This window comes from Dinoponera quadriceps, unplaced genomic scaffold (assembly GCF_001313825.1).
Source record: "Dinoponera quadriceps isolate SergipeBrazil2010 unplaced genomic scaffold, ASM131382v1 scaffold1352, whole genome shotgun sequence".
NCBI lineage: Eukaryota > Metazoa > Arthropoda > Insecta > Hymenoptera > Formicidae > Dinoponera > Dinoponera quadriceps.
In genome coordinates this window covers 1,498,196-1,512,123 of record NW_014555567.1, presented here as the reverse complement: position 1 = coordinate 1,512,123, position 13,928 = coordinate 1,498,196, and the positions used below count along the sequence as shown (strand labels likewise).

At 48.6% G+C, this 13,928-nt stretch overlaps 1 protein-coding gene and 1 long non-coding RNA gene across 2 annotated transcripts in view; one reads left to right on the top strand and one right to left on the bottom strand.

Annotated features, from left to right (window-relative positions):
* Positions 1–3,402, top strand: part of LOC106744696 — a 171,482-nt gene extending 168,080 nt beyond the window's left edge. Inside the window, exon 4 of the mRNA XM_014619655.1 lies at positions 1,117–3,402. Coding sequence (XP_014475141.1) covers positions 1,117–1,142 — 26 coding nt within the window. The 3' untranslated portion in view covers positions 1,143–3,402. The remainder of the gene's footprint in view (positions 1–1,116) is intronic.
* Positions 1–13,928, bottom strand: part of LOC106744699 — a 185,799-nt gene that overhangs the window by 127,109 nt on the left and 44,762 nt on the right. The window lies entirely within an intron of this gene.

Genomic DNA, 13,928 nt, shown 5'->3' with positions numbered 1-13,928 from the left:
CCCACCCCCAACTCCACCCCTCATCAACCTATTATTTCTCCGTATTACGTTACGTCGCGTTACGTTACGCGCCGCGTCGCTGTTCGAGACTCGTCGGCACGGCAAAAATGATGATACCTCCTCCTAGAAACAAGAGAGCGCGAGATCGCCACGGGGATGTTCACGGCTCCCACATGTCGCGCACATCCCCCGCTTTCTTATTCCCGATCGAACTCTGCGGGGTGGTAGATAGGCAGGTTCGATCTTCCGATACAAAGCGGCCGAGGAACGCTTCCATGTCAAGAATCGCAGCCCTTCAACGATGTCGAAAGTGGATTTTTCACGAAGGCGCAACAGCTAGAACACGATGATCGGGCGAATAATGAGAGATCGTTGATCGATTCGAAAGAATGGAGAAACGCGACAAGTTCGTTCTTTTCGACGATTAATCTCCCGTTTCGCGCGACGTATCGCGATATGAAAATCGAGAGCTATCGTAAATCGATCAAGCTGAAGTGATATATCTTAGCGCGGGTGTGTTCTCTCTCTCTCTCTCTCTTTTTCTCCCCCGAATTTGTCTCTATTTTTATGTGTAACGCGCGCATAGTTAATTAGCGGACGGCGTTGCACTGCCGGGCAACGATAGAAAGTTACCTGGAAAACTCGCTAAAGCGAATCTAGACAGTCTTTTTATAGCGGCTTCTCTTTGCCCCTCTCGCTACCCTCCTGTCCGCGCCGTGTATCCCAATTTAGCACTCCCTTTTCTTCGCTCTCATTGAAACGTTGGACAGACGTCCGTGGATTAATGCAACGTTTCGTGACGTCGGCCAGCACATAGCGGGTAATACGATAGTGAAATTTTAATACCGTGGCGCACTTTTTCCCCGGCTACGTACCTTCCTGCACGGTAGGTATTATCCGCTTTTTCAAAAAATATTTTATGCGCGGCACGACTCCGCCGTAATGCGGATGCGTGTAAAACAATTACGTCTGGGTGAAATAATCAAGGGACGTCTTGGGGAGGAGAGTCCTTCGTCATGTTTCCGTCCCACATTTCGCTTCTGTCGATCGTCGACCCCCCTCCCCCCCTCTCGTGCTTTCTCACAAACCGGTCTCTTCTTTTTTTCTTGGTTTCAGACGCAACTACGAACTTGGTCGATTAAGCCTTCTTGGGAACGATCCGCCGCAGCAGACGGACGGAACAGAGATACGCGTATATTGGTAGCCGATGCGTGGTCCACCAGCATGAAACCGTTTCCGGTTTTCGGGCGTTGTTCCGGTTGAATTTGGAAAGAGGACTGTACGATGAGGATGGAACGCAACTTTACAACATGGACAGACACGTACAGGCGTGACAGGGTGCTGCCCTCTGCAGGCTAAAATTAGAGGGTGCTGTCCGAAGTTCTCCGCTACACGTTTGCATTTCCTATGCACTATTTCCCACGTGTAGGTGCGTACAGTCCCGCGCGAAACTCGCCGTCGGCTTTCCGCGGCCGACGCGCGTGTACGTGCAAAATTTATCAGCTTATCGTCGATTGATTTATTGCGCGCAAGGAGAGTGGAATAAAAAAAAAAATCGAAAAAAAAAAAAGAAGAAAAACGCACCGGATTCATGAATGAAACTGTTTTCGCCGTCCCAACTCTGCACGCTAGCGAGCGAGCGCGCGCGCGCGTATCGCCGCGACTTTTTATTCGATGATATTTTATGAAAGCGATTTGTTAACGCGTGCGATTCCAGGGAAAAAAATGTTTTCTCAACCGATCTGTGCGCTTTGTTGCAGTTTCGGCGGAACTTTGCGGCGATACGCGTATACGATCGCCTTTCGGGGGATATTGAATGATAGACGATGCTTTGGCGCGTGTATGTCTGTACGAGTAGAGCAAAGTTTAATTAATCGAGATGCTAATTCCGTATCGCGCTATCGCGCGTGATGTTCTACGCGCAACGTCGCGGAGATAGAGTCGCTGACGGATGCGGTATTCAAGGGCGATTTATATCCATTTTACACAGAGCAGCTCCATCAATCGCGGAATCAAACGGATTAGCGCTGGTCGTCGGATTATTTCACCTTTTTCTCCATTGATTTCGAAATCGGTTTCCGACTATCTTTTTCCCACCTAACGATCGGACCGTGTCATCCAAGACACCCTCGTCGTCACGGCGGGGGGTTCGACGAATTTCGCGGAGGACTGTACGCGCGTACCCTCTCCAGAGGCATTAGACGCAGTGTATCGGCGGCCGTGCTCGTGCGCGAGTATTAGACACCATGCCCGCAGCTCATTTGCCAACTCCGGCAAATTTACCAAATTTAAATGCAAAATCGGCCGGTGCTCCGCCGGTTCGATGGAGGCGCGAGCGAGACGGCGAGCGGAGCGCCGAGAGAGGAACGGGGAAAGAGGAAGGCGGACAGAGGATGAGAGACAGAAAGACAGATATAGAAGCGAGGAGAGAACGAGCGAGCGAGAAAGGGCGAGGGGTGGGTGGCGTTAGTGGTATGGAGAGGAAACGCACTGGTGAGACCGAGAGGGTAGCACGAGCGCGATATAGGTAGATAGAGGCGCGATAGTGGTGCGAGAGGGTGAGGGCGGAAGAGGAACGGAGACAGAGACCGTGGTAGGAAACTCAAATGGTCGCAATGGTGCGGTATAGTAGTCGCCTGGTTGTCAGGCGCAGCATGCGATTGGTTCGCCGACCGTGTGTTACCTCTCTCTCCTCTTCGCGTGTCTATTCGCTATCGTCCCGTCTTTCTTTCGCGCGTACCCTGCCCAACGCGTTCCGACTTTCTCGTCACCCCCCGCAAGCCCCTCGCGGCCGCGTTTTCGTTGCCGTCGCGCGAGGCTGTCCGCGATCCTCCAAGTGAGAGCTGATGTCTTCGACAGTCGGCCGAGGAAAAGTTTCGCGGGCGACTGTCGGCGCGAGTAATGCAACTAAGAGCCGCCTTCCTCTTTTAAATGCGGAAGTTTAAATAGTTATGCGCCGCAGCAATTCGCAGCGAAACGGCCGAGCGGACCCGCGCATTTGTCGCGTATCATCCTCGGCGGGATTCGAGGATCGCGGAATAAACGCTCCTTCATATTTTCTTTCATCTCTCTCCGGTCTGATGAAATGACAAGTGAGATCACTTTCGGCGTGGAATCGCGCACCACCTTTTCGACTCTTCAACGACGCAGCCGATAGTTCGTACCGCCCGCAACGGTCACAAAACGTCGACTGATCGTGCGTTTGCATTTGCGTTTTTTTTTCTTTTTCGACGCACCGTTTTACGAGTATATTAATTTCGGGAATAATAAAATATCGCCGAGCGCGTTTATCCCGCTGTAACAATTACCTGGATTTATCCCGTTGTGTTTCGGTCCGAGTGTTTCTTTTTAGCCGTTGTGTCGGTGTGCAAGATTGCAAAAACCGGCGTGTACATCCGGCGGCTCGCGCTATCGTTTAGCAGAGGGGGGGGGGAGGGGAGGGCTCGCGGATATAAAAAGGTACACGCGCGGCGCTCGATCGCGGATCGGTGCGGCGCGGCGCGTTAATTCCGCGGGAAAGAAGATACGTTACCGGACGCGTCCGGTTTCGAGCGGATCTAAATCCTCGGCGGAGAAAACGGCCCGCACTAAAATCGTCAATCAATGTCTCACGCCGCGGCCCCGCCGGTCCCCTTCCCCTGCCGCCCCCGCCGACGGTACCGTCGATCGCTCGTCGTCGCGCGGGCACACACAGCCAAAGGGTTGCCAATTATTATTCGCGGTACACTTCGCACCGTTTTGTTGTTCATCGGCAGCGCCGTTTATTATTCATCGTTCATCATATTGTGGTGCCCGTTACAACGCGCAGTTACAACACGACGATGGGCGGAATACGCCGGGCCTGCGTTGTTTCGCATAGCGTTACAGCGTAACGTCGACGTTACGAATGGTACAGAGGGCGAAAGCGCGCGCGCGCGCGCTCACTCGCTCGCTCGCTCGCTCGTCCGTCCGCCCGCCCGCTCGTCCGCCCGCACCCGCGTGTACACGCGCGTGTGCGCGTGTCGGTACACCTCGTGTACGCTCGTCAAAATACAAAGTGAACACGAGTCCGCGCCATGGGGACGTTTATTGTGCACTCGTACGTTGTTTTATCGGCGTTACATTACGCGATAGTTTTCAGTACTCCGTCCCCTCCCTCCTTCCCCCTCCCTCCGCCATGCTTCTTTTAATAATGCGCATTACGATAATATCCCTTTGTGGCCGATGCCCGAGGGTGGGCGCGCGGGGGAAAGAGCGCTCGGGATGGAGGAGGCGACGAACACCGCAGCGCGGTTTTGATATTTATACGTTCGACGTCGGCCACTCTCTCTCTCTCTCTTGCGCGCGCGCCCCACGAGATGAGCGAGCGAATGTAAAACTCCGACCGACCGTCGCTCGGTTCTTGCTCGGCGATAATTATTTTGTAATTAAGGCCCCGCGCGTTCGATGGCAATCGGACGCCGATACGCGCCGATGTGCTGGATCTGTTCCTGAAGAAATTCGCGTGCGTGATGACAACGACGATGACGACGACCACATGTATTTATTACGGTCTGATTATGTGCGATGCTCGTAATCTTAAAACAGGAGAGTTAATTATAAATCAGCAGATGGCGGGCACACTTGCCGGCGCGCTCGCGCACACCCGCGAATTATAATTAAAACGAAGATGCGCAAATATTTGTGGGGTTCATCTTTTTTTTCGTGCACGAGACGCCGCCGCGTACTAATTTTAACAAGATCCTGGGTGTCGGGCGCACTGTCAGCGCTCTCTCGCATTGTTTGCTTTACGCGTGAAATATTTTTGATATGTTAATACCACCGCCAGCGTGTACAACATCGGAGCATACGTTTCGTACGCGCGTTCGTACGCGGTGCATATGTGAAATTTATATGCAATCGATTGAAAGTGCGGATTTGCTTTGTCGACGTTACGGAATATTAACGGAGGAGCTGTTTATGGAAGGAGACGAAGATACGTGGACGTCCGCGCGAAGGAGGAAATAAGATCGGAACGAGCTTTCAAAATAGCTCGTTGTCCTCGTTAAAAACATTTCACGTCTCATTAAAGATTCCTCAATGCTTCATTAAAGCATCGCTCGTATGATTCACTTGCATCGCTCGCCCGAGTACACATAAGCCCGTACAAATATATTTTTCACCGCGTAATTTATGATATTACACGTGTTTGTAATTTTAACAGCTGCTCCGATGACGCGAGTGTATTGTAATTCCGCGGAATGGCTGCACTTACACGAAGAATACCGCCCGCACATTTTAACTCGTGCAATTGCGTGCGCCGTTAAATGCAAAGTGCGAGTGTGTTATAAGGACTCGTAATTCAAGGAACGCATGTGCACAAATTCGGAGCCGGGGTGTCTCGCGCGGTAAATTCGGAGCGCGTGGAATAATGAGGACGAACGTCGCCGGCGTGACTGGAGGGGCCGGAGGAAGAGAAAAAATCTTGGCCGACCAAACTTCGGTATTAATAGGGGAAATCCGGAATGCGTCCGACACTGAGAATATATCTCCGCGCTCCTTCTTGCTCTTTCGTTCCAGTGGTGTAATTTTAAATTGCCGCGAAATTTATGGAAACCCGTCTCCACACATTTCTCTTTCTTTTTTTTCACCCCTGTCTCTTCATCTCCCTCCCTCTTTCTCTCTCTCTCTCTCTCTCTCTCTCTCTCTCTTTCTCTCTCTCTCTCGCCCTATGATTATATCAAGTTCATGAAATAATAAGCAACGTAAAAAACTTTCGCTTTTCGCAGTGTGTCGTTCGTAAAGTGCAATGCATAAAAGCACGTTTGAAAATTTCAGTCGTACGGAATGCTCATCAGAATGACTTTTGCATTCGGAAGCGTACTACAGAGTGGTTTTCACAATTTTGCATGTAAAATTTTTAAATAACTTCGCTCGGCATTCTTTGACTGTTATATAGATAATTCTTCCTATCCCGTTGTATTTTTTTCTTCTTAGATATTAGTGACACCGTCAACGGTTATTATAACCATCCATCCCAAAGAACTGTCTCTCTCTCTCTCTCTGTCTCTACTCTACTCTCTTGCAGCCCTCGGACAGCCTCTAACCCTTTACCAGCCGGCGATTCTTTCGCATCAACACGGGTGACTTTTAAAAATGTCTCGGCGCACACTCGCCGAACAAAGTAATTTAACACGAATTAACATAAATCACTCAAGTTCCGTTCGTGGGTTATTCGCTCGCTCGCGCGCTCGTCCGTTGCCTCGACAGTTCGCCATCCCTCAACGATCCCGGCTGCCACCCATCAGTATTACCCTCACCGGGTCCGAGCCAACGGCCGATTACAACGTCCCGGCAGAAATTTTCAATTTTCGAACTTTCCAGCCGTGGACTCGCGCGTACTTGTTGGAATAATTTCCAATCGACCGATTCCTTCCGCAATATCTTCGCCTTCCGTTTCGCGTCAGCATCGACGAGTTTACAATTTTCTGTCGTCAAACTGCCGACGGCACGCCGTGAGATCTGCTAGACGACCGTCGACGATCGTCGGGATCAAATCGAACGCGCGATAAACGAGTTCAAGCACGCGATAAAAGAATTCGCGCATATCGTTCTCCGTGTATACAATACACGGGATGTGTGTTAATTGCCGCCAAACTGAAAGGATTACCCGATGAACCGGACGTAACAACTTTTTCACAACTTTTCAATATTCGGCATTAAACTTTTTTTTTGTAATAAATCGTAATAACCGTTACGATCTTGTTAGAGATTAGTCCATTTCAAACGCACAAAGCGGAGAATAAAACTTTGACATTCTTATTGTCGATTCTATTCGGCGCCCCGCTCGCTCGTCCTTGTCCTTCCAAACGTATTGGGCGGCAATACAGAGGGATGAAGAGTAAGCGGGAAAAGAAATACTCGAAAGATTTGAGGTCGGCGAGGGTGCACCACGCTCACAATTTATTTTTCTACCCGCGCCCATCTCCGGGGAACGCGCGGGTATGCGGGCGTCATTAACGCCAACTTTAACCGCGCCTCGCATGCGTCTCACGGCCGATCCTCGCTCTCTTCGAGCTTTATTAACCATTTGCGGCGAGCTGACCTCTCGCTATCCAATAACCGCGTGGCTAGCCAGTCGTTGCTTTTTATTGTCTCGGATAAGACCAGGTGCAACGCCTTCATACGCGATGGCGCGCACGTACGCCGATCGGGTTTACGACGCCCAAGATGCGCTTTGTTCGCGATCTCGATACCGTAAACGTCATATCGCGATCGCCCTACGAGCTTTATCTGTAATTTTCGCCGCGACGTGGAGATGCAACAACGTTAGCTTATCATAAAAGAGGCGAGCACGTTTCTTATTCATCCCGCAGGCAAGTATTGTTTTTTCGCGCGGGCAAAGAAACGAGACTTGCGAGATTGTCACGGTAACGGTAGGATTTTATTTCATATACCGAGGACGGTTGGAAACGTTCGGAGATGACCGCTCTCTTGTTCTCTTCAGGACCGGTTGGGAAAAAGCAGTCGTCTTGAACGGAACGAGTTTGTCTCTCGCGGACCCCCATGTAAGATTCGCGCGTGTAGCCTAAGATGAATGTATCCTTTCGTATGCAGATGACACCGTGTCATCGCGGATGCTGCAGAATATCTGCCTTGAAGAACGCGCTTGAAATATAAATTGAAATTTCCTCTGTAGTTTCACTCAGGCATCGGAGCGATTTAGATGCCCAAAAATAACGAGAGGAAAATAAATTTCATCCTTGAAAAAGTAAGAAAATAGCGAGTTAAAAGAATGAGTAGAAGTTGAGCTTTCCAAGCCATTTGTAACGTTGAAAATTAAATTATCTATTATAACGTTCCTCTAAGAGATTATATAAAAACACTAAGTTTATAATGAAAATCAATAAAAAGCAGAATTTGAATTTTGGAAAACAAAAAGGTTACGTGATACATAGAATCTAAAATTTACTTTGAACTCAGACTCAAGCACATATTTAGATACAATAAAAACTCCTTACAAAAAACAGAAATTAAATTCTTTGTGCTTTTTCAAACATAAACACATATTTAACGAAATAAAATAAAGAAACATTATTTAAGTCCAGTTAAACTACATTACAATATATTCCCAGGATATTGGATACTCCGGATCTTTTCACTAAATAAAACCAAATTTTAGAAATAAAAGAATATTTAAACTATAAAAAATTCAAAGGAGATTTTCATTAAAAACAGACTAGTTAATCAACTTTTTTACAAATAATATTCAAAGAATAACATTGAATAATATCCAATTTGAAGAGAGCAGTATGATATGTCCATGACGATCATTGTCTGTTTTCTTTTAGGTTCGTTTGTTAATAACTCGTTTTGGCTTACTGGACAAACGAGAATTACAGATGGACAAACGTGGATAAATCATAGACAATTGATTCCACTACATAATTTAAAGAAAGCACAGTTATGCTCATGCTGGTTACTTTCTGTTTTTCTAACGAACTTAATAAAAACAGCTTAAAAATAAAATCGCAATCTTCATTAATATATCTCATCAAGGTCTAGTTTGAAATGCGACGTATTTACAAAAGAACGCAACGATGACCAAATCGGCGCTGCAAGGACATGTTCTTAGCCTGCGCTTCTCCTCGAGAGGACAACGCGACAACGTTACGGGATCCTCCGAGAGGAGATCTTCAGAAATCGACGTTATTCCCGTCTGACGCATACAGCCAGCAGCCGTCTGTCGTGGAACGAGTTTTGTAATCGTGGACCACCGCGGACTCGTTTCTCCACAAAGCGACGCGAGGGATGTCATATCGCGCCGGGGAGAGAACTCGTTTCCTCGTGAGGACGCGAGCGACACAGGGTCGAATCGCGCGCCGGACCGCGAGGGATGCTGCGTTCGCGGGAATACGTTGTAACGGCAACGCATCCCCGAGAGCTCGGCCCCCAGTGGATCGATCCAGTTTTTCGGAAGGAACCAGACGAACCGGTGGGACCCCACCTGGACCACCGCACGGAGAGGACCCCCAGCCGTCATTCAAGTTTTCGCTCTTTTGATATTCAGATTCGCCGGTGATTCGCGCGATCGCGAGAATCGCCCGAGTATCACGAGTATCCGAGTGTCCTTCAGTGTCGCCGCGGACGCGTCGTCAAAGAGACGAAACGGCGCGGAGAATTTTTCGGTAAAAAAGAGCGCGCGGCTTCTCTCTATCCGCCGGATGACTGACACGCACCGCCGCCACAAAGAATTCTTCTCTGATCGCGCGAGCCGACGTACAAAAGATGGACACTTGCGTGTGACAGTCTTTCGGTCCAATTTGTATTTCGCGAGGTGAATGCGGATATCCGAGTGATGTGTCAGGGGTTGTCTCACATTAGCGCGAGATTACGCGGTCGTGGCATAGCGGTTCGTCTGTTCCGGGGCTTTTACGGTATGTCGAAATGTTACGCGGCGTGCTAATTAGTCTTGGAAAAACTCAATAATAATAACAACCCTCTGCGAACTAATTGACACTTGTTGGTCGGATCCGGTTTCGAATCATTTTTGTATTTTCTTTCGCGCTACAAACATTGTCGTCCATATGTTAAAACAGGATATACGTATTTTTGCGTGTATTTGCACATTAAATATGCATTACTGTGTGTACAATAAGATTATCTTTCTCGCGTGTTTTTACTTCTTAGAGTAAAGTTGTGTTAATTTGTTAGATCTCAACCGTGCAAGATTGCGTAGCGCTTTTCACACAATTGGCCATAGTTGCGCAAAAAAGACCGAATTCACAAAATTATGATTTTTGAGATTTTGTCACTGATAGGTAGTTTATATGTCTTTCTATATAAAACAGAAAAAAAAACAGAAAGATCCAAGTCTTATGGACGTCTAAAATTAATTAGAAAAACAGATTTAATTTTCTATTAGTTGCGTTTTTTACACTTCTTTTAAAGATTAAACGTGTCAATAAATAATGAATTTTTTAAAGAAAAAAAAAGTGGACCATGCTTGATTTCTTGAACGGTTGTGAAGAGAACTTCAGTGCTATTTATACTTTATAAATCATGTATCAAATTTTCATCTTCATTTGTCTCGAAACGTATTCCATGTGGATCTTTCTTGCATAACTATAACCAAAAACAAAGATCTGCTGCAATTAATTTCAACACGTTACAATCGTAGTAACAAGTTTATCGGAATAACGCGTGTTTTCCCTCCGATTCTTACCTCCCTTTAATCTGATCCTGATATTCTCGATTGACATATCCTTAAAGCGGAGAAAAAGTGGAAATAACGTACACGAGTGAAGCGTTTAAAAAGAAAGACCGGCGTGCTAATAAATCGGTAAATCGCGAGTTAATTCCGTTACGTCGGGGTGATTCTGAGCGATTCGTTCGAATAAAAAAGGAGGAGGCTCGCGCGCGCAGGCCAGATGCAGGAAAAAGGAGGAAAAGCGAACGCTACCGGGACGCCGGCGAGAGCGGCTTTAAAGTGATCTCGACGAGTGAGAAAAAAGAACGCGTTGCGGGGTGATGGAACGGCGAAATAAAAAGAGAAAGGATCGAAGAATTCGATAAACCTCGAGGCAACCTAAAGAGCTTAAATTCGGGCGCTGTCTCGCGCGTCATGCTCTTTCCTTTTTCCTTCTGTTGTCTTTTTTTTCGACTATTTACAACGATCCGACACGGAGCTCCGTCGTTCTCACGTTTGCGCAAAACGCGATAAGATATGCTTAACGCATGCGAGCCAGTTTATACGCGGGAGCATTTGTGCGAAATCGAATTCCTCTTTCCGCGATACGCATAAAAAATAAAAAAAAAAGATACAGCGAGACAGTGACTCTCATAAATATAATCTGCCCCGAATTTGTTTCCAAATTAACTCATCGCTAGGTACATATCGTCAGGTAAATAAATTTCCACCCTTATCCACTTTGCAAACTGTGCCGAAACGTTGTTTTTGAAAAAAAAAAAGAGCGCTGCTAATCCCGAAGCGATCTGGCGATCAAACAGTATCGGCTGTCGATGCTCGCCCGTCGCATTTTGAAAATGTGAAAGCAAACTCAAAGCTGGCCGGCGCTACGGCGCGAATTGCAACTAAACTAAACCGCGTTTCGTCCACCTCCCTGGCTCGCTTCCCGCGCCCCTCGCCCTCCGATTCTCTCTATCGAACCTCCGTCCTCCCTCCCTCCCGCTTTCTATCCCTTTCTCTCTCTGTCTCTCTCTCTCTGCCTATCTATCTCTCCCTTTTTCTCGTTCCTCGCAAACCTGCGTATAGCGTACTTCCTCTACCTCCCCCCGACTCTCCCGCGGGAGAGCGGTTAAAACAAATGAGCGGGCAGCGCCGGCCTTAAATTAGCGCCGGCAGGGGTGGTTTTCACTTCTACCCTTAAATTAGGACTAAGCCTCGTGCCTCCAAGTTTCACGGTTTTGATCGGATGAGTTACCGCTGTTGAAAGTTACGGCGACGGGGATTAACGTGCGCCTTACTCGCGCTGAGGAATACCGGGTGTTGCGGCGCGTCGCTGAATATCGGGGGAAAAATGCGGGTCTATCCTTGCGCTGGAAGTTGAACGTCGCCGTCGCGCGCGCGCACAATGCGGAAAAGTTTCTCCCGTTCCGCAGACCGCGGGATAACTTATATATTCCTCAGAAAAGGTAAAAGCCGTGATCGCGATATAAAACGAACGTAGATTACTGATTTTTTCAAGTATCTGCAAGAGAAGCCGCGACAGTAAATACCGGAAAATGAGAGGGAAATTGTCTGCAACCTCATTTCTCACACACGTTAACGTCACCTCGCATCGGCGGGCGAAACTTTTAAAAGTCTATTTTTGTCTCGACAGCGTTTCCGATACTGCGACTTGCAATTTTTTAATTTTTAAACTGTTTCGTGAAACAAAGATCAATCAAAGTATCAACGGAACAAGCAAACGTACCGGAACGAGAAAGATTCGCGAACGAACGAACGAATGGATCGACGAACATCTCCATATCTCGAGAAATTCTGTCACGCTGCAATTCGCCCGCTGTACGTCCGATTTCGCGCGGTCGCGGAACTAATTGGCTAACCTCTCCGTCCGCGATCCCCATTCCGCGCTAAAAAGCGGCGCGTCGTATCCGTGGAGGAAAGTTATCCCCCTCTGACATCGAGGCCAATCAACGGCGACTCGCGCGATACGAACGGAGATAGGAAGTCGGGAAAAAGAGCGAGAGGAAAGTTAGGCGAATCAAGTGGGTGGTGGCGGACTGGCGTTGAAATCAGTCGCGGAACCGCGCGCGGAATGGAATCGCGTTTAATCCAATAGCGGTCCTTAATAATCGAATAAAGCTAGGTCCGAGAAATCGCGTCTAAGCAGACCCCGGGTTGGGATACCGGCGAGGGTGGATGGGTGGGTGGTTGACGAAGGTGGGTGGTCGATGCGAGAGAAGGTGGCGGCGGTGGCATAGGAAATTCAGCCACCCTCTCCCCCTTTTCCAGGAGCTCCCTTGGTGTACGTCGCGCGGCTCGGTCGCGGCCATGTTGCCAGAATTGCCACCACCTACCCCCTTTCTCCCTCTTAATATCCCACCGCCTAGTCATCTAGTCCTGCCGGGTCCGCTATGTAAATGTGAACCAACCCGACCCTCCCTCCTCGTCGACCCCCCATATACCTCGCCCCTCTTCTATCCCTTCGGCTCACCGAGCTCGCCGCCACCCCCCGCGAACTGCCTCCAACTAGCAGCCCCTAAATCTAAGTCCGCCGGAGCGGTACACTCTGAGTAGAAAACGCTATGTTCGCTTCGTTGGATCGTTCTCGGGTAGCGGTATTAGAAGGAAACGCTCCTCTGCATCTATCCTTTGCCGTAAAAGAACTGTGAGAAAAGGGTCACGTTGCACGTGTGTCGTTAATGCGGGAAGTCAGATAGCACGAACGTTTAAAGAATGTTGCAAAGATACGCTCCTATGTAAAAGGTATTCTATATTCTACGGCTATTCTTAAACCTTTTAAATGTATCTCTCATATTTCATTGTTCTTTCGCGAAGCCGAAAGAAGCGGACGGAAGAATCTTCTCGGCTTTCTCGAAGACTTTAATGCCACGACAAATGGTTGTCTTCGCGCTGGGAAAGTGATCCGGGAGAGAAAGAGAGAGAGGGAGGGAGGGGGGGGGGAGAGAGACGAAAAAATTCCTCTGCGACTGACGGCACTATAAATCGCGCTTAATTAGTATTAAACCGAGGATTATTTAAGCAAGTGAGCTCCGTACAGCGGGTTAATGAAAACATTACGTAACTCCGGCTCCTCGTATTTGCCTTCAGGCGGTGTCCGCTGAAATTCATCGCGAGAAACGACCTCACGTGCCCTCGTCGGATAATAGAAGAACTTCTTCCGCCGTGGTCTTAATTAATTGCTTTAAAATCTCTCGTCTGACTTTTCCCAAGACTCCCGGCGCACCGGCTGCGCTACGGTACGCTCCGGTACGCTACGGTACCGAGTTCTATAGTACGTACGTGTACCCGTATCGTCGTCGCGCGTAATCACCGTTCGCTTCTCATCCGGCGCTCTCTTGCCGTAATTTCGTCGGGAAGGGTTGAGTCATTACGCCCAAAGAACTAACAGGAATTCCCAGATTGCTGCGAGGCTCCGCTGCAACCCCTAACCCTAGGTCCTCCACTTCCTCCTCCTCCGTTCTCCTCTTTCTCTTCACCCCCGTAGCTTCGTCCTGGCAGTGCCGCTGGCTATCCTACCGGTATATACCATGGTCTACGTACGATGTACGGAAGGGCGCCATTACCCCACGGGCAGCAAGTTCTAAGCGCGCTAAATAATGGCCGCTAGAAATTCAACGGGGGGTCGAAATGCCCGTATGGCGCAGCGAGTACCATCACAACCACCCAGACTTGTGCGTGATTCTATCGTATACTGCGTGCGTACGTGCGCTCGCATTCGTGTACAATCCTCGTTGTTAATGTATCTACCCCCCCCCCCCCC